General features: G+C 38.6%; 3 protein-coding genes across 4 annotated transcripts; all 3 read left to right on the top strand.

Annotated features, from left to right (window-relative positions):
* The first annotated feature begins 1,910 nt into the window (after positions 1-1,910).
* Positions 1,911-4,457, top strand: LOC134810988 (disintegrin and metalloproteinase domain-containing protein 17-like). The gene has a single exon (XM_063817685.1). The coding sequence runs from the start codon at positions 2,440-2,442 to the stop codon at positions 4,219-4,221; it is 1,782 nt and encodes a 593-aa protein (XP_063673755.1). The 5' UTR covers positions 1,911-2,439; the 3' UTR covers positions 4,222-4,457.
* A 186-nt stretch (positions 4,458-4,643) lies between these two features.
* LOC134811563 (heat shock factor 2-binding protein-like) lies at positions 4,644-7,129 on the top strand. 2 transcript variants are annotated; one of them, XM_063818519.1, is made up of 8 exons: positions 4,644-4,733; positions 4,855-4,909; positions 5,114-5,217; positions 5,332-5,349; positions 5,798-5,926; positions 6,083-6,209; positions 6,338-6,504; positions 6,690-7,129. In XM_063818519.1, exons 1-8 carry the CDS (start codon positions 4,650-4,652, stop codon positions 6,927-6,929), a joined length of 924 nt encoding a protein of 307 aa, XP_063674589.1. In that variant the 5' UTR covers positions 4,644-4,649; the 3' UTR covers positions 6,930-7,129. The 2 variants fall into 2 exon arrangements, with proteins under 2 accessions (XP_063674589.1, XP_063674590.1); XM_063818520.1 differs by lacking the exon at positions 4,855-4,909 and having other exon boundaries at positions 4,693-4,733.
* A 665-nt stretch (positions 7,130-7,794) lies between these two features.
* LOC134826282 (uncharacterized) lies at positions 7,795-21,419 on the top strand. Its single transcript, XM_063838599.1, has 8 exons — positions 7,795-9,307; positions 9,447-9,525; positions 9,874-9,960; positions 10,064-10,171; positions 10,341-10,510; positions 10,771-15,751; positions 15,992-17,768; positions 18,478-21,419. The coding sequence occupies exons 1-8, from the start codon at positions 8,547-8,549 to the stop codon at positions 21,417-21,419; spliced, it is 10,905 nt and encodes a 3,634-aa protein (XP_063694669.1). The 5' UTR covers positions 7,795-8,546.
* The last annotated feature ends 1,591 nt before the right edge of the window (positions 21,420-23,010 follow it).

The following is a 23,010-nucleotide window of genomic DNA, read 5'->3' as shown; positions in this document are numbered from 1 at the left end:
TCCGATAATTCCATTAATAGTCATTAAAAGTTGCTTTGTCTTTTGTAAAATCAAAAACGAAAAAGCCGTACGCTGAACTAGATATTAGATATAGGGTAGAGTTCACATCTCAATTCTGTGCATCAGAGCTGTACATTAAAAAGTAAACATGATCTTTAAGATGTCTGCTCGACTCGTAGATCACATAAGGGACGGGAGCTCTTGCTAACGGGGGTGGTTCTCGTATCAAGGGATGTGAGACTTGCGTGTCGAAAGCATGCAAGGGGAGTATATATACTGGCGGTGCTGCCAGCACAAACTTCCTACGGAGTGTCCCTGTCTGTGCTATCTCTCCCTCTCAGACGATTCTCTCAGATTGAGAGACATCGCCTGCAGTTAACCAGACTCTCCAAAACATCATGTCCTTGGCCAGAGTGATCCAACGTTCCAGAGCTGCAGCGGAGTATGTACGAACGTCAAGCAGACAGCAATGTTGTACATGATGATTGACATATTTGAACTCTACAATTAAATTCTACTGATGGATCACATCACTAATTATGCGTTACTAATTGGTGACATGATCTGACCCCTGGCCCTGATAATCGGAGGCCCCCCTATGTCGTGCAGCCAAGCCGACAACTATCCCTAAAACTTGTCCACACTGTCTCATGGAAGAGGATACAAGGATACAAAAGTGATAATTACTTTATTGAGTACACAATAGTTGTAATTCTGAAATAATTTAAGTTACACAATTCTAATTATTTACAAATGTGTACAAATTGGTAATATCCACCAATTTTAACCTTAAAAGTCGTCTTGGACTGAGAATTCTTTTGAACTGACTCAGCAAAGGGGATCTTCTATCTAGAAACAGTTGTAGTTTCATGATAGAACACATCTAGGGCCAAAAATAGTGGATAAAAAAGCAAATTTTCCGTTTGTGTGCTTTTATCCACCAAAAACGGCTCTAAAGGCTGAAAGGAGACAGTTTGTTAAGTTCGTATGTAACTATATCCATTCGTTATGGCCCTAGAGCTAGAGTAATAATTGTAAGCATTTTCAGCTTCTAGACGAGATAAGTGGGGTCTAACAATGGATAACCTGCATTATTGACACAGAATTTGACCTAAAAATAAAATCAATCTTGAAGCTCCAGTATATCCACAAAAATGGCCTAGAAAGTAAATATTCTATTCTATCATAAACTTGAAACGATTTCCAACCTGATCCGGTAACTGAGTAAACCTGATGAACTTGTTGACCAATAAAATTTTTTCAGTTGAAAATTTTCGGTATTGAATTTTATTTCATAGTTTTATTATCCACCATATATAGCCTTAAATTTGAAATCTTTCCTTATTTTTGCCTTTTATCATAGAGGCAAATCGATTTGCTACAATTCTATCTTTAAATAATCACCATAAATTAACCACACGTAAAGTTACAGGCCAATCAATGATATATCCACCAAACCCCTCTGAAAAGTATATCCACCATTATTAGCCCGGATTTAAATGCATGTATCTATGCTCATAGACATAGTAGACATTTTATTATTTTTGTAAAAGTTGTACTATCGCAAATCTGTAGATGTCGCACAAAATATTGAGTATATCCACCAAATGAGAGCTTCTAGAAGTTGAAATTTTTCCCGTGACAGATTCGTTAACATAGTTTTTGAAAGTGCCCATTAATTTATGTCTCAGTTTATCAATCTGTTTAATTATTTGACCTTTATTCATTTGCATTATTTATTGTTCGTTTATCAAACATGAAACAAGTTAAATAATTGTGTGATCACAGTTAAATGTCCACATTCTGATTGACAAAACAAATTTCATACATTTTACGAAGTTTTGCAAATATTCCCAGGTTTAAAGATAATTCAAGTTAATATCAAGTTCTTATCTTCCCCAATCAGGGCATGACAAAGAGGTTATTACTTCTATTTATATGCTTATCAATTTCATCCTGTTATCGTGATCACCTCAACCAGTTTTTACATGATTTTGAAGAGCTGGCAAAAGAAAAGATATATTTAGAGCACGTGAAAAACTCTACAGTTTTGACTGCAATGAAACTTTATGTCAGAATTGAGCTAGAAAACAAGATTTTCCATGCCTCATTACACCCTCATCTAAGCTTATTTCACCCTGATGTTATCATAAAGCACAAATTTGCTGACAGGGAGAAAGTGAAATCATTAGATGTGTTGGAGTATTTAGAGGGCCATCTGGTTGATAATTGTGATACGAGCAGAGTGCTCATACATATCAAAGATAACATCGTCACTGGAACTATTCAAGTTTCTGAAAGTGAAAAATATTTCATAGAGCCCTCACACCGGCATATCAAAGAACCACATGATTTTCACATGATTGTTTACAAACTGTCAGATGTTAAGTTTAACTTTACACAACCTGATACAGAAGAGGCCACTTTTGTGGGCACAAAATGCATAAAAATAAAAGTGGTTATTCTGGCAAAGATTTCGAATTCATGATGCCTCAGAAACCCATGAAGGAATCATTCGAATATTCAAGAAAGAAGCGTGCAACATCGACCTTTAATACCCACTGTACCCTTGCTCTTGTTGCTGATTATAAGTTTTATGAGTTTAATCAATTTAATGAGGGTAACACTATAAATTACATGGTGAGCACCATCCAGCAGATTAATGACATGTTTCAGACACAATCTTTAGATCCCGATGAATCTGACGAATTTTTTGGCTTTGGTTTCTCTATCCAATACGTTGAGGTTATCATGGACAAATCTGAAACAGATCAGAGCTCATATAAATATGTCGGAGAAAGTCGGGGTGTATCTGAATTACTTAAAATCTTCAGCGGTGGTATGTGGCGTCCAAAATATTGCTTGGCCCATTTGTTTACAAACTATGACTTCGACCATGGAGTTCTTGGTTTAGCTTATGTTGCTAAACCATCTAAATCTAAAATTGGGGGTGTTTGTACTGAACACCATGGCAAATTAGGAAAGAAATGGAGCGCTAATACTGGGTTAAGTACTCTGACAAACTATGGGAGAACACTGTTAAGTTCGGAGATAGTGTTTGTCACAGGACATGAAATGGGACACAACTGGGGCTCTCCACACGACTCCGGTGACTTGGAGGAATGTGCTCCTGCACAGAACAGATACCTGATGTACCCCTCCGCCGCGGATGGTTCACAACCAAACAACTATAAATTTTCTAATTGTAGTAAAAAGGCCATAAAAGACGTTCTTGTAGGAAAATCAAATATCTGTTTCATCAAGGATATGACAGCTACATGTGGTAACGGTATTATAGAAGCTGGAGAAAAGTGTGATCCGGGCATGGCTAGTTCGTCATGTTGTAAAGCTTGTCAGTTAACGGAAGGTTCGGAATGTGATCCCGCAAATAATGAATGCTGTGGGGAAGAGGGATCAGAGCACCAATGCAAGAAGCAACCTGGAAAATCTTGTCGTTTAGGTCAGATAAGTAGTTGTCACGTGGATCGTACATGCCAACTTAACGAAACCAGCAATGAGCTCCAGTGTGCTGCCGGACAAGATGTTGAGGACGGTAAACCGTGCTTTGACAATGGACGATGTAAACTGGGCACGTGTTTGGACCAGTGTACGTTTGTCAGCAAGTATCCCTGCGTCTGCTCCGATGAGGAATATACCTGTAAACAATGCTGTAAAGATCATGACGACGAAAAATCTTGGTGTAAACCTTTCATTAATACAGATGAAGGTGAAACTGTTGTTGGAAACCGTCCTAATGGTAAATATTGTGGAGATGGAGCCTGTGTTGATGGTGTCTGTGAGGTCGGAGCTCAGGATGTCCAAACAAAGCTGTGGCAAGTCATTGATGATCTGAGTGTTAATAAGGTTTCGAAGTGGTTCAAGCATAACATTGTTTTAACAATTATCGTTTTAAGTAGCTTATTTTGGGTTCCACTCGCTATGTTTCTCAACATGCTCGACAGAAAGTATTATAGAAGCGTAATGGAAGATATTTATGAAGAATTCTATCTGAGAATTATTCGTGAAGATGAACCTCAACCTCAACCTCAACCTCAACCTCAACCTCAACCTCAACCTCAACCTCAACCTCAACCTCAACTTCAACCTGAATCTGAACCTAGTGACCACTGTGTAAAGGAACAAAGTATCATTATTGAGATTGTTAAAAGTAATCAGGATATGAGCATTCACGATACTTCTATCGAAAGCTGCACTTCTTAATCTTCTGATGTTGTTTAAACTTGTTTAAATTATTTATTACTATTACTTTATTAGCGATTCTGAAGACATTTATTAAAAATTTACTATATGCAAACTTACTAATATGTGCAAACTTAGATGCTTCAATAGCTTTAAAAGTTAATATGTACTTACACCTCAAATTCGGAATATTTGAAACATTCTTATCTTAATAATGATATTTAAATTTTTATGACGAAGTTATTTGTCATATTAATATTGTCATGACTGCATGATCATTAAGCATTTATTACTAGTACTACAGTAAAACTTGATTGTAGAAATAATTGGTAATTCAATAATTGTTTCAATAAATAAGATAATTAAATCTGCCATATTCTGCTATTCTGTGACATACTGATTAGTAGAACATGACAGTTATTTACTTCCTCTCCCCGGCACTAGTAAATATGGTGGATGAGGAGAACCGGTTCAGAGACAGTTTGGAATGTGTTCAACTTGAATTGGTCAAGATTAAAGAAGCTGTTCCACAGGTTCATTTTACATGATATTAATTTGTCCTAAATCTATTTTGAATGATATTGGTGTGAGATTACTCAGCAATCCGAACAAGCGATATAACAAGCACAATCATTCACACACTGTTTGTTGCAGATAATCAACAGTGAGGTACTGCATGCTTTCAAATACCATCCTGTTGTTCAAAAAGGTTTGAAGAGGATTATTTTCATTGTCGAGAAATTAAGCATTTAGCAGGGCAATGAAACACATCCCTGCTCTTAGTTGAGCTTTAATCCTTCCTCCCTCAATCCTTGCTGTTTTGTTGTAACTTTTTGTATTGCTTTTGTAACACAATTAGATCTAGAGCATCTCCAGAAGCAAAATCAGAACAACAAAATCTTTATTTATCTAGAGTTGCTGCAAATTAAAGAAGAGCAGAGGAAAATGAGCATAGAACTAGCTCGCTGGAAAAACAAATGTGAGACTGCTCAACATGAACTGCGTGCTGAAAAACAAGTGAGTTTTGAAATTAACCGTTTTCAGAGGTGTATCTGGTATCAGCAGCTGGTTATGGCGTGTTTTTGTGTTTATAAGTGTTCTTGAATGTTGCTAATTCATTAATTGTTCCAGATGCACCATGCGGCTCAAGTGAGTTCAATTCCTATCACTCACATATCTTTTTCCTTTCTACTGTGATATTTTAAGATTATTTATAGTGCATAATTTGCATACTTCTTATAACCCTTGGCCTTGCAGCTCAAATGACTTACTCCAATCTTGTAACAGTGCAAGTGTGACAGTGGGACAAAGTACCTCGGTCCCAAAACATGTGTTTTGGTGACAATTTACTGCGAACGCGAATATAAATTTGTGTAAAAAATATCAAATTGTTCACTCACCGTGTTATAAACTCGGCGCGCGTTCACTACGCGCGCTGTCAATCATGTTGATGGTTACTCGTTATCAAGAGCATCAAGGGCGTAACACGTTTGGCTAATAGAACATACAACACAATATTTTCTATTCATTTGAGAACCCCTACTATGCAATTAGTATAAAATTATCCATCCTATTCTAGAAAATCCAACTAACTCAGGAAGTGATAGCTGGTTTGAAAGAGCAGCTGTCGATGGAAGTGCAGTATTGTGCCAAGTTAGGATCGTCTAGTTGCGGTCTGCTGTGGTCTCTCAGCAAACAAGGAATCTCCCACTCTACCATGTACACGGTGAGTACTGAGTAGACACAGATCTTCCACTTTTAGAGATTTTCTTCTTTAAAATGCTCGCTGTCTGCACCGGCGAATATCCCTTTGTGGCGCTGAGAAAATGGATTTGAGATATATCACCAACTTTTTTAATGATTCTGAGAAAACTTTCGTCAGACCTGTATGAAGAAGTTTCTGGACACTGTCGAGCAAACCTTGGTTAATTTCTCGCACGCAGATTCAAAGATTGATGCTGCCAGTGACGAGATGAAACTGGTTGAATCTCTTTGTGGCACCATAACTAGTAAGAGTTTACTGTTGTCTTGAAGATTAGATTTGAGATCTACTTGATTAGTTGAGTTCTCTAGTATTTTCTTTGGAGTACGGACTTGGAGATATTGTGTACAGTATTGTAGAGCGAAATATTTACAGACATATCTGCGAGTGATGAAGGGCGGGAGTATATCGTGGGTAACGAAAGTGGTAAAAGTCTGATTTCTACTGTGATCTCCATTTTAGCATCACTCTCGCCCTCTCAATCCGTTCTGAAACTCCTGCTCATGTTTCTTTTCAATATCTCCATTCACGTTGATGGCCAGGTTGGTCAAAACTTTTATTCAGAGAAGGTGTATTATAACTTATAAGGGGGGGGGGGGGGGGGGGGGGGGTCATTTGTTATTATAGCGATTTTGTCAATCCCTTTGGTGTCCGTAAAAACAAAAATAAAATGTCTAGCTTTGTCAGTGTTGTGTTGTACCATTCTTTCAAAGATTATCTTTTACAGGCCATATTAGCTAAACAGCTAGACTCTTTGTCGCTTGGGGATCTGATAAACAAAGCCAGGGATTACCAGATAATAATTGGATGTCTGAGGATACTGGACTCTGTTTACACGGATTGTGAGGATCCTACACTCGGCCTAACCCCTGACACCGTCCTCTTCTGTCTGTCCCATCAGAACAAAGATATCAGGGATAGCGCTGTTTCTCTGTTTAAGAACTATTCTGAGCTTCGGGAACCATAAATTATTATTATGATTTAAAACTTAACTATTATTGTCACGTTAAACACAATTTGGAGTTTAGATTTGTTTGTAAATTAATAATTATTGTAGGCTGCGGCGTTTTTTCGCATAAGTTCGTCAAATTGTTATTTTTCGAATAATTTATCGTTTGATGCATTGATGGAGTTGATAGATGATTATTTTGATTTATCCAAAATTTGAAATATCTTATGTTGTTTTATTTTACGAGTACTTTTAAACCATTATCATAGATAGCACCTATTGTACCTGTAAGATAACTGCTACGTAGAAATTATTGTTCTAAGATTTTTAAGTACAGTGAGCGTAACATTATTTCACCGCTTTAGAAAATGGAGCAATCATATTCTCGACTAATCTACAGCTGATACATCATCATTATTATACACCAAATGTTTCCTTCATGAGGCTCAACTGGGCTAGTCTACTTCTTCATCTTTTATTTGGTAAATATAACTAATATGGATGTGTTGCACTAACATCTCATGAAAGTGTTGGTTTATTTAATATTGTAATGTAAATAACCTTTTAAACGCTTCCATCTCGAGCAGATGACAGATCTACGTTTTAAGCTGAGACTGTTCACTGTTCAGTCTTTCTGGACAAATGAAGACGAAGGGTAATACACGTGACCTTTTCATCTTTTAACCGTAATTGTTAAGGTCCAAATCTGCTCACGATTCATCTTTTAAAATTAAAAATTTGTTTCAGTGTCCCTCTGTCAAGATAACGCTAGAGCTTACAGAACCAGCATTTCAAATGGGGCCAATCAAATGGTAAGCTTTCTGTCAGATTTTGTTTTGCAGATTCAAACACGTTTGAGAAAACTCACTTGAAAATGTTTTACGAAATCATGTATGACCTGAATAGAACGCTAACGATCAAATTGTGCTTTATTTTACTATCATCAGGTAGTAGTTTTAACTCAATCTTTTTCAGGGTTCAAATGAGATGTCCCCGTCAGAGGATTCAGTCTCGAATGAAGATTTGACCGATTCTACCCTCGCAGAAAATAAACAGGAAATGGGGAAACTAATTGCTGAACAATTAGCTCAGATAGATCCTGTCCTTAATAAAGATGAATTAGAGACAATTGTTAAATCTAGTCCAATTTTAGTTGTCCATCCTCATGTCAGAAACAATTCCACTTCTCACATTCAAGATAAGGCGAAACTGGCTCCAGGTGATGGGCAACAAGCTAAAATGGCACTTTTGAAAGAACGATTAGCTAAACTAATCGCTGAGAAGCCAACCGTGTTTTAGCATCGAAAACTCGGAAAATATGGGAAGGATAATTGCAAAGGAACTCACTGAAATAAATCCCGTGGTGGTGAGAGATGAATTAAAACAAGTTATCGGTTCTAGCCAGATTTTGGTTGTGCACCCTGAAGTCACTGAAGATGTCTGTTTACCATCCACTAGATGGAAGGGTTGGTACGAGCGAAAATCTGGCCAAAATAGACCTTTTGTTAGAGAAGTTGGCCAAATTAGTGGCCGATAGACCTGGTTTAGTCCCATACATTAGCGAGGAGTCCACCTGACACCGCTCCTGTTCCAAAGCTCCCCTCGGAACACCCTCTCGAAGAACCTACCGAAAGTATGAAGGAGATGGCAAGGAAGATTGCGTTGCAACTCTCCGCGATGAACCCTACATTGGAAAAGGATACATTGGAGAAAGCAATTGGTTCAATGCCTGTATTGGTTCTACACTCTAATCATAACCATAGAGATGAAAGTTTGGAAAAGGACGATGAACTAGTCAGAGAACACCAGCATATTTCGGAGGATTTAGAAGATGCTGATGAGCTCGACGATGAGACAAAACATATTGAAAAATATCCCGAATATCCGGATGAGTCTATCCCAGAGCGACAGTTGCCGGATCACAAACATATCTCAGAAGACCTTGAGAATGGTGATGAACTCGATGCTGAAACTGTAATACACGAACACATTGAAGATGATTTGGAGAACCCTGAGGGACTCATAGAGCAGGAACAGGAACATGAAATTATCTCCGAAGACCCAGTGATAGAACGTAAAAATTTCCATAAACATATCGATGGTGATATGGAAGATGTATCAGAGCTCGTATCAGAAGAGGAACATGAACACATATCTGAAGATCTTGAAAACGGCGAAGAAATAATCGCAGAGAAACTGAATAACCACGTCCATAAGGAGATTGATGTTGATGAGATCGGGCGTAAAGCTGGCAAGAAGCTGAAACGCCCAACTGTTGACGATGTTATTCTTGAGAAGAGCGGCGTTACTTTATACGGCACGGAGTTAATCTCAACCCCGACAACTATTACTCTTCACTTTCAGGTCCTGAGAGATAATGGTCAAACTCCTCCTCAGTAAGTTCACCTTTATCTTTATGCTCTACAAGTAAGCTTTGAAAAAAGTTATTTTGCCATCTATTTCATTGATTACAGTTAAGATAAATTACTAGATAAGATTATAATTGGTGACAGATAAGTCAACTGTTTTATTCAGGGGATATCAGCTTTGTGTTGTCCGATTGAAGAATAACGTTACCCTCGCAAGTCCTACCATGTCATTCGAAAAAGATCAGGTTTTGAATCATTCTCCCATTTGTGCATTCTTTCTTTTTGCCTCTTAAACAATGTTAGCCGGAGGACAGGGAAATCCATTTTATGTAAATTGTACCAGAAACCTACTACCTACATTTGAAACCTTGATTATAAACAAGGCTATAGAGTATACCTGTGTTATCCTGCAATTAGCTATGCCACTGTACTGACTCATTTGGTATGTGCATTAGCTGACGTTTGATATAAAATCAACAAGTCAGTTTCAAAGAAACCTCAAGCCTAAACACACAAGCCTTTGGTTTTGATTGCATGTAGCATACGGCTGATTAACTTCAGAAGAATGTTTTAAATAATAAGATTAATTTCAGTATGAAGTGTATGAAAAGAAAACAATGGAAAAATATGGAATTCCAGTCATCATGGCAGAATTTGAACGATCGTATCTACCTCAAAGGGTAATTAGAAAACTGTAAAAATTGAAGTTATATCTTTCAATGATGAAAACGTAATCTAAAAGTTAACACGTTGATAGTTTTGACTTGGAAATTTCAATTTCAGGTTGTAATCGGAAATGGCAACGTATACGGAGGATTTAGAAATGGGCCCCTTGATCCCGGCTCTTTCTATCAAATCTTCTTCAGGGAGCTGCACGGGATAAAACAAACAGTGAGCACTAATTAGTTCCCAATTAAGCACTAATTAGTTCCCAATTAAGCAGTAATTAGTTCCCAATTTAGCCAAAATTCGTACTTGCTCGATCGGTATTTAAAGTCTAGTAATTCTGCAGAGCTTAATTAAAATGACCTATTTTTATTTTATTGGCTAATTTTGTCAGGTAAATATTTTGAAGATAACAGAGTATGCACAGAATATAGAAAATGTTGGTTCTCCATCCGTCTATTCGACACTGAAAGGAAAACATCCCGTTAAATGGGTTAAACCCGTTCTGGCTTCTTTAATTTTGCTCGGTGGTTTCATGGGTCTTGTTGCTTTCCAAATTGTTCGGTTAGTAACGTCTTTATTGTTTCTGTCGTTAAACTTTTAATGAGAATTATTAGTGTTATTATCCTTGTAATATGTAACAATGATAATTCATAATCATAGTATTCTCCTTACCCCCTCACCCCTGGCCCTGGCCCTCTTATCTAAATTAGAGAACACGATACAATTCCAGCTCTTGTTCGTTCCTCATTTGACCTATCTTAATTACTTTTACTTGTGAAGGTTTAATTACGTACGTTTAATTACGTAAGTTTAATTTTCAGAAATCGTAAAAAGAAACGGAAGAAAAAGTCTAAGCGGAAATCCAAATTTGAAGATGTGTTCGACTCAGAGAGCCAGTCAGTTCTATTTAGCTCATACAGTTCGGACAGTTTTAACCCTGATACCGACAAGTTGTTCATAAGACATGCTTCAAACGCATCTGATTTGGAAAATGGTATAATTATGGAACCTATTGAGCTGCTAAAAACAGAATCAATGCCTCAGTTAGATATTAATAATGCTTTCAAGGTATCACGTCAACCGAGCAGCATAAGTATTGGAAATATAGACGACATTGATAACTATGGACTTAATGCTGACATTAATAAATGGAAAAGACAGATCAGAAGAGGCAGAGGAAAAGGAATCCCGTTATCTGAAGATGGTAATTTACAAGTTGAAGCTGCTGCTGTAGGTGAACATAGTATCAACGCTGACATAAAAGAGTTAGAGGCAATGGACGCAATTCTTGGTTGTACGAGTGAAAACAATGAGAGAAGTTTAGGAACTGGAAGAAGTAACATGAGCCTAGATACCTTTGATAACATTGACGGGTACGGATTAAACTCAGACATCAACAAGCAAAAGATGAAAATAACACAGGGAAGAGGAAGAAAGCACACTATGCCCGAAGAATACAATCTAGTAACGAAGGACCCACATACCAACAATGATCGAAGTGATTGTTCATTGAGTGCTATAGTTTCGTCAAATAGTTCAAAATATGAGCAAGACATTAAGATACCAATCCATCGAAGTGACGAAAGAGGCAAAGAGCTTCGAACATCTGAAGACGATCATTTAGAAGCTGTAACCGCTCAAGTCAGCGAACACAGCATTCAGACTGACATGGAAGAGTTGGAACGAATGGACGCAATGCTCGATTATTTAAGTCAAAAAAGTGAGAAAAGTATGACAGCACTGAAGTCAGATGATAGCATTATGGATTCTAAACAAGTATTAGGGTCTGTAAGTGTATCGAGTTTTGGGAGTCTCCAAGATACCAATGAAAAATATAATGCTGATGAGTCTAAACGCTTAGATATGGGCACCCAAAAGAAAAGACAAAGCGAAAAGAGGAGAGATAAAGAGCATCGAACATCTGAAGACGATCATTTAGAAGCTGAAACCGCCAAAGTCAGCGAACACAGTATTCAGACTGACATGGATGAGTTGGAACAAATGGACGCAATGCTTGATTATTTGAGTGAAGAAAGTGGGAAAAGCAAAGGGACTCCGAACGCTTTAAGTTTTGGAAACATCGACGATATCAATAAGTACGGACTTAATACTGATACCGAAAAAGGGAAAAGACAAATAAGAAAGGGAAGAGGCAAAGAGCTTCGAACATCTGAAGAAGATCATTCAGAAGCTGAAACTGCCCAGAACAGCAAACACAGTATTCAGGATGACATGGAGGAGTTGGAACGAATGGACGCAATGCTTGATTATTTGAGTGAAAAGAGTGATAAAAATAAAGGGACTCCGAACACGCCAGAAATTAAGATATCACCACATCCCAACGACATCAATAAGTATACTAGTCTTGATATTGATACCGACAATGGAAAAAGACAAATGAAAAAGGGAATAACCAAAGAGATCCCAATTTCCGAAGACAGTCATTCAGAAATTGTAGCAGCAAAAATCAGCGAACATAGCATCCACGCTGACATAGAAGAGTTGGAAAAAATGGGCGAAATTCTTGACTGTAAGAGTGAGGGAAGTTTAGAAATTGCTCTAAATAACATGGACCTAGAGAACAAATTCCAAGAAATCAGACTTAATTCAGACATCAACAAGCAAAAGAGAAAGATGAGTATGGGAAGAGGGAGAAAACAGCGCGAATCTGGTGGAACTACTCAAGAAACAAAGTCTCCAAAGACCAGAAATGAAAGAAGTTATGGTTCCACGGAGGCCCATGTAAAAGACAAAAATGCTGTTGTCAAACCTCTAAATAAATCAGAGCTATCATCGTCACTAACCGAAAAGAGTGAAAATGACAGCACCACTGAAAGAAATAAAAGGGGACTTTCTGCCTATGATGCCACTGAAAAGTCAAAGAAGATGAACTCTTTGCTCATCGGCAAGGAAATTAAAGTGGCATCTCCAAAAAGGCAGGAAATGAAAAGTGATGTTGTGAAACAGAAAGTTTCAACTGAGGAAAACACTTCAGTAGCAGAGGCCCTAGACACAACTTATGATATTAATCGTTCATTGGAGGCTACAGTTTTATCAAATAGTCCACAATATGAGCCAGACATTAAGATACCAATCCATCCAAGTGACGGGAGGGGCAAAGAGCTTCGCACATCTGAAGACGATCATTTAGAAGCTGAAATTGCCAAAGTAAGCGAACACAGTATTCAGACTGACATGGAAGAGTTGGAACAAATGGATGCAATGTTCGATTATTTGAGTCAAAAGAGCGAGAAAAGTATGACAGCACTGAAGTCAGATGATAGCATTGTGGGTTCTAAAGAACTATTAGGGTCTGTAAGTGTATTGAGTTTTGATATTCCAGAATATCGCTGCTCCAAATTTGACAACCAAGTTAGAGAGGTAAAAAGCAAAGAGCTTCGAACATCTGAAGACAATCATTTAGAAGCGGAAACCGCCAAAGTAAGCGAACACAGTATTCAGACTGACATGGAAGAGTTGGAACAAATGGATGCAATGCTCGATTATTTGAGTCAAAAGAGCGAGAAAAGTATGACAGCACTGAAGTCAAATGATAGCATTGTGGGTTCTAAAGAACTATTAGGGTCTGTAAGTGTATTGAGTTTTGATATTCCAGAAAATCGCTGCTCCAAATTTGACAACCAAGTTAGAAAGGGAAGAGGCAAAGAGCTTCGAATATCTGAAGACAATCATTTAGAAGCTGAAACCGCCAAAGTCAGCGAACACGCAATGCTCGATTATTTGAGTGAAAAGAGCGAAAAAAGTATGACAGCACTGAAGTCAGATGATAGCATTGTAGATCCTAAACAAGTATTGGGGTCTGTGAGTGTATTGAGTTTTGATATTCCAGAAAATCGCTGCTCCAAATTTGACAAACCAGTTAGAAAGGGAAAAAGCAAAGAGCTTCGAACATCTGAAGACGATCATTTAGAAGCTGAAACCGCCAAAGTAAGCGAACACAGTATTCAGACCGACATGGAAGAGTTGGAACGAATGGATGCAATGCTTGATTATTTGAGTCAAAAGAGCGAGAAAAGTATGACGGCACTGAAGTCAGATGATAGTATTGTGGGTTCTAAAGAAGTATTGGGGTCTATAAGTGTATTGAGTTTTGGGAGTCTCCAAGATAGCAATGTAAAATATTCTGCTGATGAGCCTAAACGCTCAGATAAGGGCACCATAAGGAAAAGACGAAGCGAAAAAGGGAGAGACAAAAAATGTCCGATATCTGGAATTGTTGGTATAGAAGCTGTTCCGTCGGAAGTCAGTGAACACATTATTCAAACTGACATACTGGAAGAGTTGGAATCAATGGGCACAATGCTTGACTGTTTGAGAGAAAAGAGCGAGAAAATTTTAGGAACTGATCGAAGTCAAAAGAGCATAGAGAACATCGGTGAGGTTGATCATTGCGGACCGAATCCAGTCATCAGCAATAGAAAGAGGAAAACGAGGAAGAGAAGAGGGAGAAATCATCTTGCAACTGAAGAATATGCTCAAGAAGTAGTAGCTCCAAAATCTAGGAATGATACAAGTGAACGATCGTCGGAGGCTTCAAGTTCACCTCGTAGTTCTCAGTATGGGGGCTTCAGATTAAACAAGCCAGACTTTAGAACATCTGCCAATTCTGCCAAAAATGAATACAGCTGCTCTGGTGTAATCAGTGAGACGAATTTGATAGGCCTTGCGACAATGTCATCAACAAAGACAAGCGAACCCTCTGAGATCTCACCACAGCAAGACCATGATGAATCATTTGAAGAGCAAAGATATCAATCGTCAATTTTGAGTTCTAATTCAGAGCTGCTATTGTTATCGGGGTCTGTGTCATTACTTTCAATGTCTGCCACAGTGGACAATGATTTGAAAGAGGATTTTCCAACTGATTCTCGTCGAGGTGATCAGATACTCATGACTGGCGATGAAATAGCTGACGAAAAACAAGGAGGTTTAGTTCAACTAAGTTTGACAGATACAGCAAAAGAAACTAATAAATTTATTTCTTGGCTAAAACCCGTGTCTTCAGAGACTGGAGTCATGAGTGTGCCTGAAGTTGTGGTTATAAATGATTCAGATGAAAAGGTTATAAAAACACCACAACTCACGTCAATGCATTCAGACCACAACAGAGTGGAGACTGTGGACTCAGTTTCATATGCTAATAATTCAACAGAAGCCCAACCCAAGCTTGAAGAAGATGCAAAGGTAATAGAAGTTTCTCCTAGTATGCTAGGCTTTGATAATTTTGAAGCTGACCAGATAGTAAAGAATGTTCAAGGCGAAACTGAGATGAGATTTGACAAAGACGAGAGCGATCGTGGCTTAGAAATAGATATAAGTGCTCTGAGTTTTAGTGATGAAATGAGTGATCGTGCTTCCGAGGATAAAAGGGTTTTTAAGACTCTTGTGGATTCTCAATCTTCGAATAAATCTACAGGACTTGTCAAGTCACAAACCGACTTTACTGATCCAGCTGAACCTGATAATGGTGACATAGGTTCCAACGTCTCAGATAGAACTTTATCGTCCAGTGATTGGTGTAGTTATTCGTCGAGTCAAGAGTCAGTGGAAACCCCTGGCCGAAACAAACGCTCGTCTTTTGAAACAGACTTGCTTGATGCTAAAAAGGCTCTCTCGAAAGCTAGAAAACGAAAGATGAATAAAAAAGCTCACGCAAATCATAAAATTCCTGGACGTAGATGCAGATATCCTCCATCAATAAGCGAACCTTGTAAAGTTCAATCATCTAAAACACCTCGAGCGCTTGAAACGACACAAAAATCAGCCGAAGAGACCGAGCAGGTGTGTGAAATAGCTGTGGGTGATATCAGTTTTTGTAGCACCGAAGATATTTTGAATGCCGAAAATTACCTTGTGACTTCAGACGAACAGACGACCAGCTGTTCCACAGAATCTGTTATTGAACAAAATATTTGCGATGACTCAGGGCATTCAATGCTCGTATCCAAAAAGACTAAAATTACCCCACAAAATTTGTGTGCAAGATTAAGTTCGGGTATGGATATCCCTGAAATGCTTCAGACGTGGAATAAAAACACAGATAATAAGTTATTCGAAGCAAAATATGAAAGACATGAAGCTGGAATAGAAGTTGATGTGAGTAACATAAGTTTTACCACGAAAACTGATGAAAGCGTGTATGCAGAATCGTCAGCAATCGATGGCACAAACACAAGTATAACGGGAAGTGCTTCAAGTGCAACGTATTTGATGGCACACATTCAAAACAGTGGTTTGGAATTTGCTACAATATCTATCACAGAGGACAACGATTCAAGAGGGGAGCTTCCGACTAATTTTCCTGAGGATGATATAACGCTGGTAGCCGATAGTGGCAGTAGTATCCGCAACGACTCGGTCGAACTCGTGGATAAAGAGAGTATTCGCACTGACTTGGAAGAGTTGAAAGCAATAGAATCGATGCTTGAATTAATGAGTGAAATTAGTCTGAATAAATCGGAAACTGGTCAAAGTGACGTGAGCTCAAAAACCACTGAAGGCATTGATAAGCAAGGGGAAATTGAAAGTTCTGAAGAATTAGAAATTTATCCAAGTGAATTAAGTTTTGAAAGTTCTCGAGAGACTGATGAAAAAGAATCTTCTCATGAGTCAAATTGCTCGTATGACAAACTGGCCGATGTTGAGCCCATACCAGGTGAATCTGAGGTATTACCATCAATATCCTCAACACCACCAATGAACTCAATGAACTCAGACCTCAAGAGAGTGGGGTCGGTTTCATTTGACGACAATTCAACAGGAGCCCAACCAGGAATTGAAGATGCAAAGGTGACAAAAGTCACGTCTGGTACTCACAGCTTCGAGGTTAATCAAGATATCTATAGCACTGATGTCGGCATGGTCGGTAGTACTTCAAGTGGATCAGATTTAATGTCACAGGTTTCAGACAATGCTTGGGATGGTGGTATAGTAGATGTACCTTCTAAATATGCATTGCCTAGCACTTACAGTCTTACTTATTGTAAAAATGAAAATGACATATTATATAGTGCAGATATGGTAGAGAGTGAGAACAGTATCGAAAATATTGACGAAGAAAGGCGTGATAGTGAACTTGACCTCTTGAATCAATACAAACAAACGAACTCGATGCTCGCCTCAAAGAAAACTGAAGCTTGGGATGATGATATAATGGATGTACCTTCCAAATATTCATTGCCTAGGACTTACAGCCTTATGTATTATAAAAATGAAGATCAAATACCTGGCGAAGACGTTGGAGAGAGCAGCTCAAGTAGTGAAAGCGTTCAAAGCATTCACGAAGACACACTGAAGAATGAAGTTAGAGCGATTGTTAGGAGTGGCACTGAACTTGACATCTTGGATCAAGACAAACAAACGAATTCGATGCTCGCCTCAAAGAAAACTGAAGCTTGGGATGATGATATAATGGATGTACCTTCCAAATATTCATTGCCTAGGACTTACAGCCTTATTTATTGTCAAAATGAAGATCAAATACATGGTGAAGACTTGGGAGAGAGCAGCTTAAGTAGTGAAAGCGTTCAAAGCATTCACGAAGACGCACTGAAGAATGAAGTTAGAGCAATTGTTACAGCATCAAATGAAGCAGATCATAAAAGTGGAAACTGCAATTACAATCAAGAAAAAGGAGTTGTCAAGAATGTCTGCAAGGATTCAGATACTTCGATGCTCGCCTCCAATAAAACTGGATCTACTCCACTAAAGTGGTCCTCAAGGTTACGTACTGGTGGGGTGGAAAAAGGAGAAGAAGCAAGATATGAAGAACCTGAAGAGGGAGTTGAAGTTGATATGAGTAACATTAGTTTTCCCAGTTCTCAAAATAGTAATTTGAAAGTAGAATCATATATTGATCCTGCTGAAACTGAAGAATGTGTGTACATTGAATCATCAACAATCGATAGCAGTGACGTCAGTGTGGATGGCCGCAGTCCAAGTGGAACTGATTTAATGGTTGAGTGTTATACAGTGCCTATCACCAATCAGAGCCATTTGCAAAGATTCAGAGAGATCAGAGTTTATTGATTCGAGTCTCTTCTCAAAGAAAACACAAGCTACCCCTTCAATCTTTTCTTCGACATCAAGTTCTGATAAGGCCTCCCCTGAGTTACTTGAGGTTTGCATCGAAAACAGAGAAGTAATATCAATTGAACCTACATTAGAAACTCATGATTTAAGAATAGAAACTGACTTCAGTGAAATTAGTTTGAACACTTCTCAAAATAATGATTTGAACAAAGAAACTAATGTCGATCAGGTCAAAGCAGGCGTGCACACTGAATCCAAAAATCACCCGAAGAAAAACTCGTGTTACACCAACTTAGCTTCCATGGATGAAAGTGAACGATTCGTAGAAATAGGAATGAGCGAAATCAGCTTTGATTCTGGTAGCCTTCAAGATATTTTAAATAAAGCCTCGCTAACTGCTGAAATCAGTCGCACCAATTCGTCAAAACTTGCTGATAATGCTGAGATGAACACATTTACCACAAGTGATCTTTTAGATAGTCCTATTGAAGTCTGTGATGGTTTGTCTAATGACAGTCCTGATAATCATATGTGGGTGGAGCAATTTGACCAGAAGATTGAATGTAGTCCTGTTAAATTATTGGTCGCTTCTGGTACTGGTAGTCCGACTGAGTTTTTGTCTTCATCTGCGGTCACCCTGATAGGAAAATCAATACAAGATATGAGGAATGAACCAGAAAGCCAACTATCTGAAAGGCCTGTTAGAAATAGATCTATCTGCGTTGGAACTGAATCACAGGACACTGCTGACCATTGCAATCAGGCTGAGACTGATCATCGGAACATAAGTACTCAAGTCTCCAATTCTAGATTAGTTGATAGTTCCTGTCAGTGGACAACTGAAGCTAAAGAGCCTATTGAACGGACGTACTCTACCGCTGGCCGGGACATAAACCCGTATCTTGACATGATGGGTTTAAGAAAACACATGGCTGATAACGCTGAAAATGAGCCTGTCATCCGGGAAATTGATAACAATCCTCCAATCATCAAAAAGAGTTATATGAATGTCCGCAATAATATTTCTGGAGTTTTCCGTAAAAATGCAAACTCGAATGGTATTGCGGGAAAGGAGCATATACAGTTTGAAGCAGGGGAACTGGTTTCGGCTCCTAGTTGCAGTGGCACCGTGTCATCCTGCCAGATTATCATTACGTCAGCAGATTCTGAGAAAACCTTAGACGACACTTGCATAGCTCAGAAGTCGAAAGAAGACGAGAATGGAATCAGTGAAAAAAGAGGAGTGAGTGACATAAATTGTAGTAGCGATTATAAGTTTCCAGAACCCCCCTCCAGCATAAATTTAGTAGAAACTGATGATGCCTATAGAAGTGATTATATGAGTTCAGAGCAGCAGAGAGACAGTGATGAATTTTCGGGATGTTCCCCCGAATCAGATCCAAGTTCGAATAGGATCGTCAATTGGAGAAGTTACGCTTCTGACACTGATGAGGTTAAAATGGGTATTGAAATGAGTATGAGTGCTATTAGTTTTGGTAGTTCTCAAAGTGGCAAACACGTATCAGGATCTACTGCTCCTGATTCGAAGAGAACAAATAAACTACGATACCATCCATTTGAAAACGAGAAGACAATGGAAGACGTAGAACTAAACATTAGTAACTTCAGTTTTGAAAGCATATCTGCAGACCCAAGCTGTGTGTCTGTTAACAGGGAAGTAGGTGATCAGGACGAAAAAGCAGTGAGATTTGAAAATGTTCAAAATCTAGATTCTGAAATTTATGAAACAGAAAGAATTGAAAAACAAACAGTCTGCGATATAATTTCAACGTTAGAGGTTGGTGTTATTGACAAGCCTCTGATCCAGGAAGTTGATTACAATCCTCCGATTATCAGTGTGAGTTATAAAGACGTCCTAAATAAAATTAGAAATGCCTCAGAAATTTCTGACCTTTGCAATCAAGCTGAGCCTGATCATTGTCATATAAGCACTCAAGTCTCCAATTCTAGAATGGTTGATAGTTCCTGTCAGTGGACAACTGATACTGAAGAGCCTATTGAACGGACATATTCTACCGCCGGCCGGGACAATAATCCGAACCCTGATATAATGGGTGGGGGAAAACACATGGCTGAAAACGCTGAAAACGAGTCTGTGATCCGGGAAATTGATAACAATCCTCCAATCATCAAAAGGAGTTACAAATACGTCCGCAACAAGATTTCTGGAGTTTTCCGTATAGAAGCAGACTCCGGACAGGAGCATGTACAGTGTGAAGTGGGAGAACTGGTATTGGCTCCGAGCAGAAGTGGCCAGATTAACATTACGTCAGCAGATTCTGAGCAACAAGAAGAAGACACTTGCGTCACACAGACATCAAAAGAAATCGAGAATGGAACCAGCGAAGAAAGAGGAATGTGTGAACGCCCCTCCAGTTGGAATTTAGTCGAAACTGATACGAGTTCAGTGCGGCGGAGAGACAGTGATGATAGGAATAATTGTTTCAGTGGAATAGACTCAGTAACTGAAAACTTTGATTTGGAAGAACACGAAAAAGGAACATTTTCAGGATGTTCTCCCGAATCAGATCCAAGTTCGAATAGGAACTTTGGTTGGAGAAGTTGTGCTTCTGAAACTGATGAGCTTAGGATGGGCATTGAAATGAGTATGAGTGCTATTAGTTTTGGTAGTTCTCAAAGTGGCAAACACGTATCAGGATCTACTGCTCCTGATTCGAAGAGAACAAATAAACTACGATACCATCCATTTAAAAATGAGAAGACAATGAAAGATGTAGAACTAGACATTAGTAACTTCAGTTTTGAAAGCATATCTGTAGACCCAAGCTGTGTGTCTGTTAAAAAAGAAGTAGTTGATCAGGACGAAGAAACATCTGCAATAACTCAAACTCCAAATCTAGATTCTGATATTTATGAAAACGAACGAATTTTAAAACAAACAGCCATCCGGAAAGTTGATTACAATCATCCGATTATCAGTGAGAGTTATAAAGACGTCCTAAATAAAATCAGAGGTGCCTCAGAAATTTCTGACCATCGCAATCAAGCTGAGCCTGATCATAATTGTCATAATATGAGTACTCAAGTTTGCGATTCTAGAATGGTTGACAGTTCCTGTCAGTGGACAACTGATACTGAAGAGCCTATTGAACGGACATACTCTACCGCCGGCCGGGACAATAATCTGTACCTTGATATCGTGGGTCTGAAAAAACGCATGGCTAATAACTCTGACTACGATCGGGAAATGAATAACAATCCTCCAATCATCAAAAAGAGTTACAAAGACATCCGCAATAATAATTCTGGGGTTTTTCGTAAAATAACAGACTCAACTGGTATTACGGGACAAGAGATGTTGGAGGAAAAGATTGATAAGATTCGTAGTAAAGTTAGCATCAATGAAAGGTGTCAGAGTAACAGTAAAATTCACTGACTCAAAATGATGAAATAGCCGTAATCAATTATTTTGGTCCCGATCTCTATGCTAATATCAAAGTTGAAACTAGCAAAGATTCGCTTGATATCCAATTATCCGATACCACATTGGTGGAAACCAGTCAAAGTTTACTAAGTATAGAGAGTTCTCTTGAAGACGACGATAATAGAGAGGCAACTGTAGATTCTACCATGCAGTCAATCAGTAAACAAGATATGATTTACGGCGATCATGACTCCGATAACGGTCGAGAATGTCACAGGGAATCGACAATTTTGAAATCTGTCGAAGAATCTTGGCTCAACATTCCTAGATCTCAAACAATGACTTTACAAACCTCTGTTTTCGATATTGAGTACTTAAAATTCATGGCAAATGTTGACGAAGGACTTAGCAGCGTATCGGAGGATTTGCAAACTGTTAGAGAGTATGAACAGTTGCTTTGTGATCAAAATGCGGGAGATGATATCAAAGAGTTCATCGAAATTGAGAGAGTCTTAGAAAGTATCGAAGAGAAGGCTCTGGCAGAGAAAAGATTGCAAAGAAGATTTCATATTGACGCTCAAACTAGAGACAAACCTGAATCTTCCACTTCTTCTACAGATATGATGCCTGAGATTGAATCAGGATCATCACAAGAATCAGGATCATATACGATCACTGTACCTCCTGAAATGCTTGATTTGAAATCTTTGTCTGTTGGGGACGTCATTGCTGACTATGAGAATTTGTTGCAAGATTTAAACTCTTCGGACATATCGAATGAAGCTTTCAGAGAGAAGTATGAAATCACAAAAAGCGAACTCCATTCGTTGGGGAAAGATAAGGATATTCTTGATAAAATTGCCCAATTCAGAATGATCCAAACACTGGTCAATCAAATCGAACAAAAGCCGCTGCTTCACAAATGGATAACAGGCCAGATCTTAAATTCAATTTGACCTTATCTAATATTGAAATGAAATCTATTGCTGCAAGAGTTGCTACATCCGCTTTAGGTAAAATAGTAACACTTGGTTTGGAAAGGAGTGAACCTGTTCATTTTACAAAAGAGAAGGGTTCCAAAGATCCAATGTCAGAATCAGATATTGGAGGACATTCGTTGGAAGTAAATTCTGATAGATTACTCTGGGATGCCTGGTCGAAAGGATCAGAAGAAAGTGATCCACCTCGCAATGCTGTTGATATGTACGAGCAGATGTTCATTCATTTGAATTCTCCCGCCTTATCGGACGATGAATTCAATAAGCTTTACGACGTGTCCAAGGGAGAGATGAGAACATTCTTAAACCGGTATTATATCGCTGCTGGCAATTGGGAGGAGGCTTCACCGAATACCCGACACCGATCTTTGTGGGAACAATTTAGGAGGGTAGCAAAGAGAAGTCCGGAAAAACGAAAAAAGAAGAAGCAATCCAAGTCTAAGATGAAATTTGAATCTGTCGAATCTCTTACTGATATCGAGCCGAAACCTTCGTCTATATGGAGACAATTAAAAAGGGCAGCAAAAATAGCGAGGACTTCTTCAGGAAGTTTAGACTCTCCTGAGCAGTCAGTAAAATGCGATAGTGTCAACGAAACTGAGCCT

Source organism: Bolinopsis microptera, chromosome 2 (genome assembly GCF_026151205.1).
Source record: "Bolinopsis microptera isolate Bmic1 chromosome 2, MBARI_Bmic_1.0, whole genome shotgun sequence".
NCBI classification, from domain to species: domain Eukaryota; kingdom Metazoa; phylum Ctenophora; class Tentaculata; order Lobata; family Bolinopsidae; genus Bolinopsis; species Bolinopsis microptera.
This window is presented reverse-complemented; position numbering and strand designations above follow the sequence as displayed.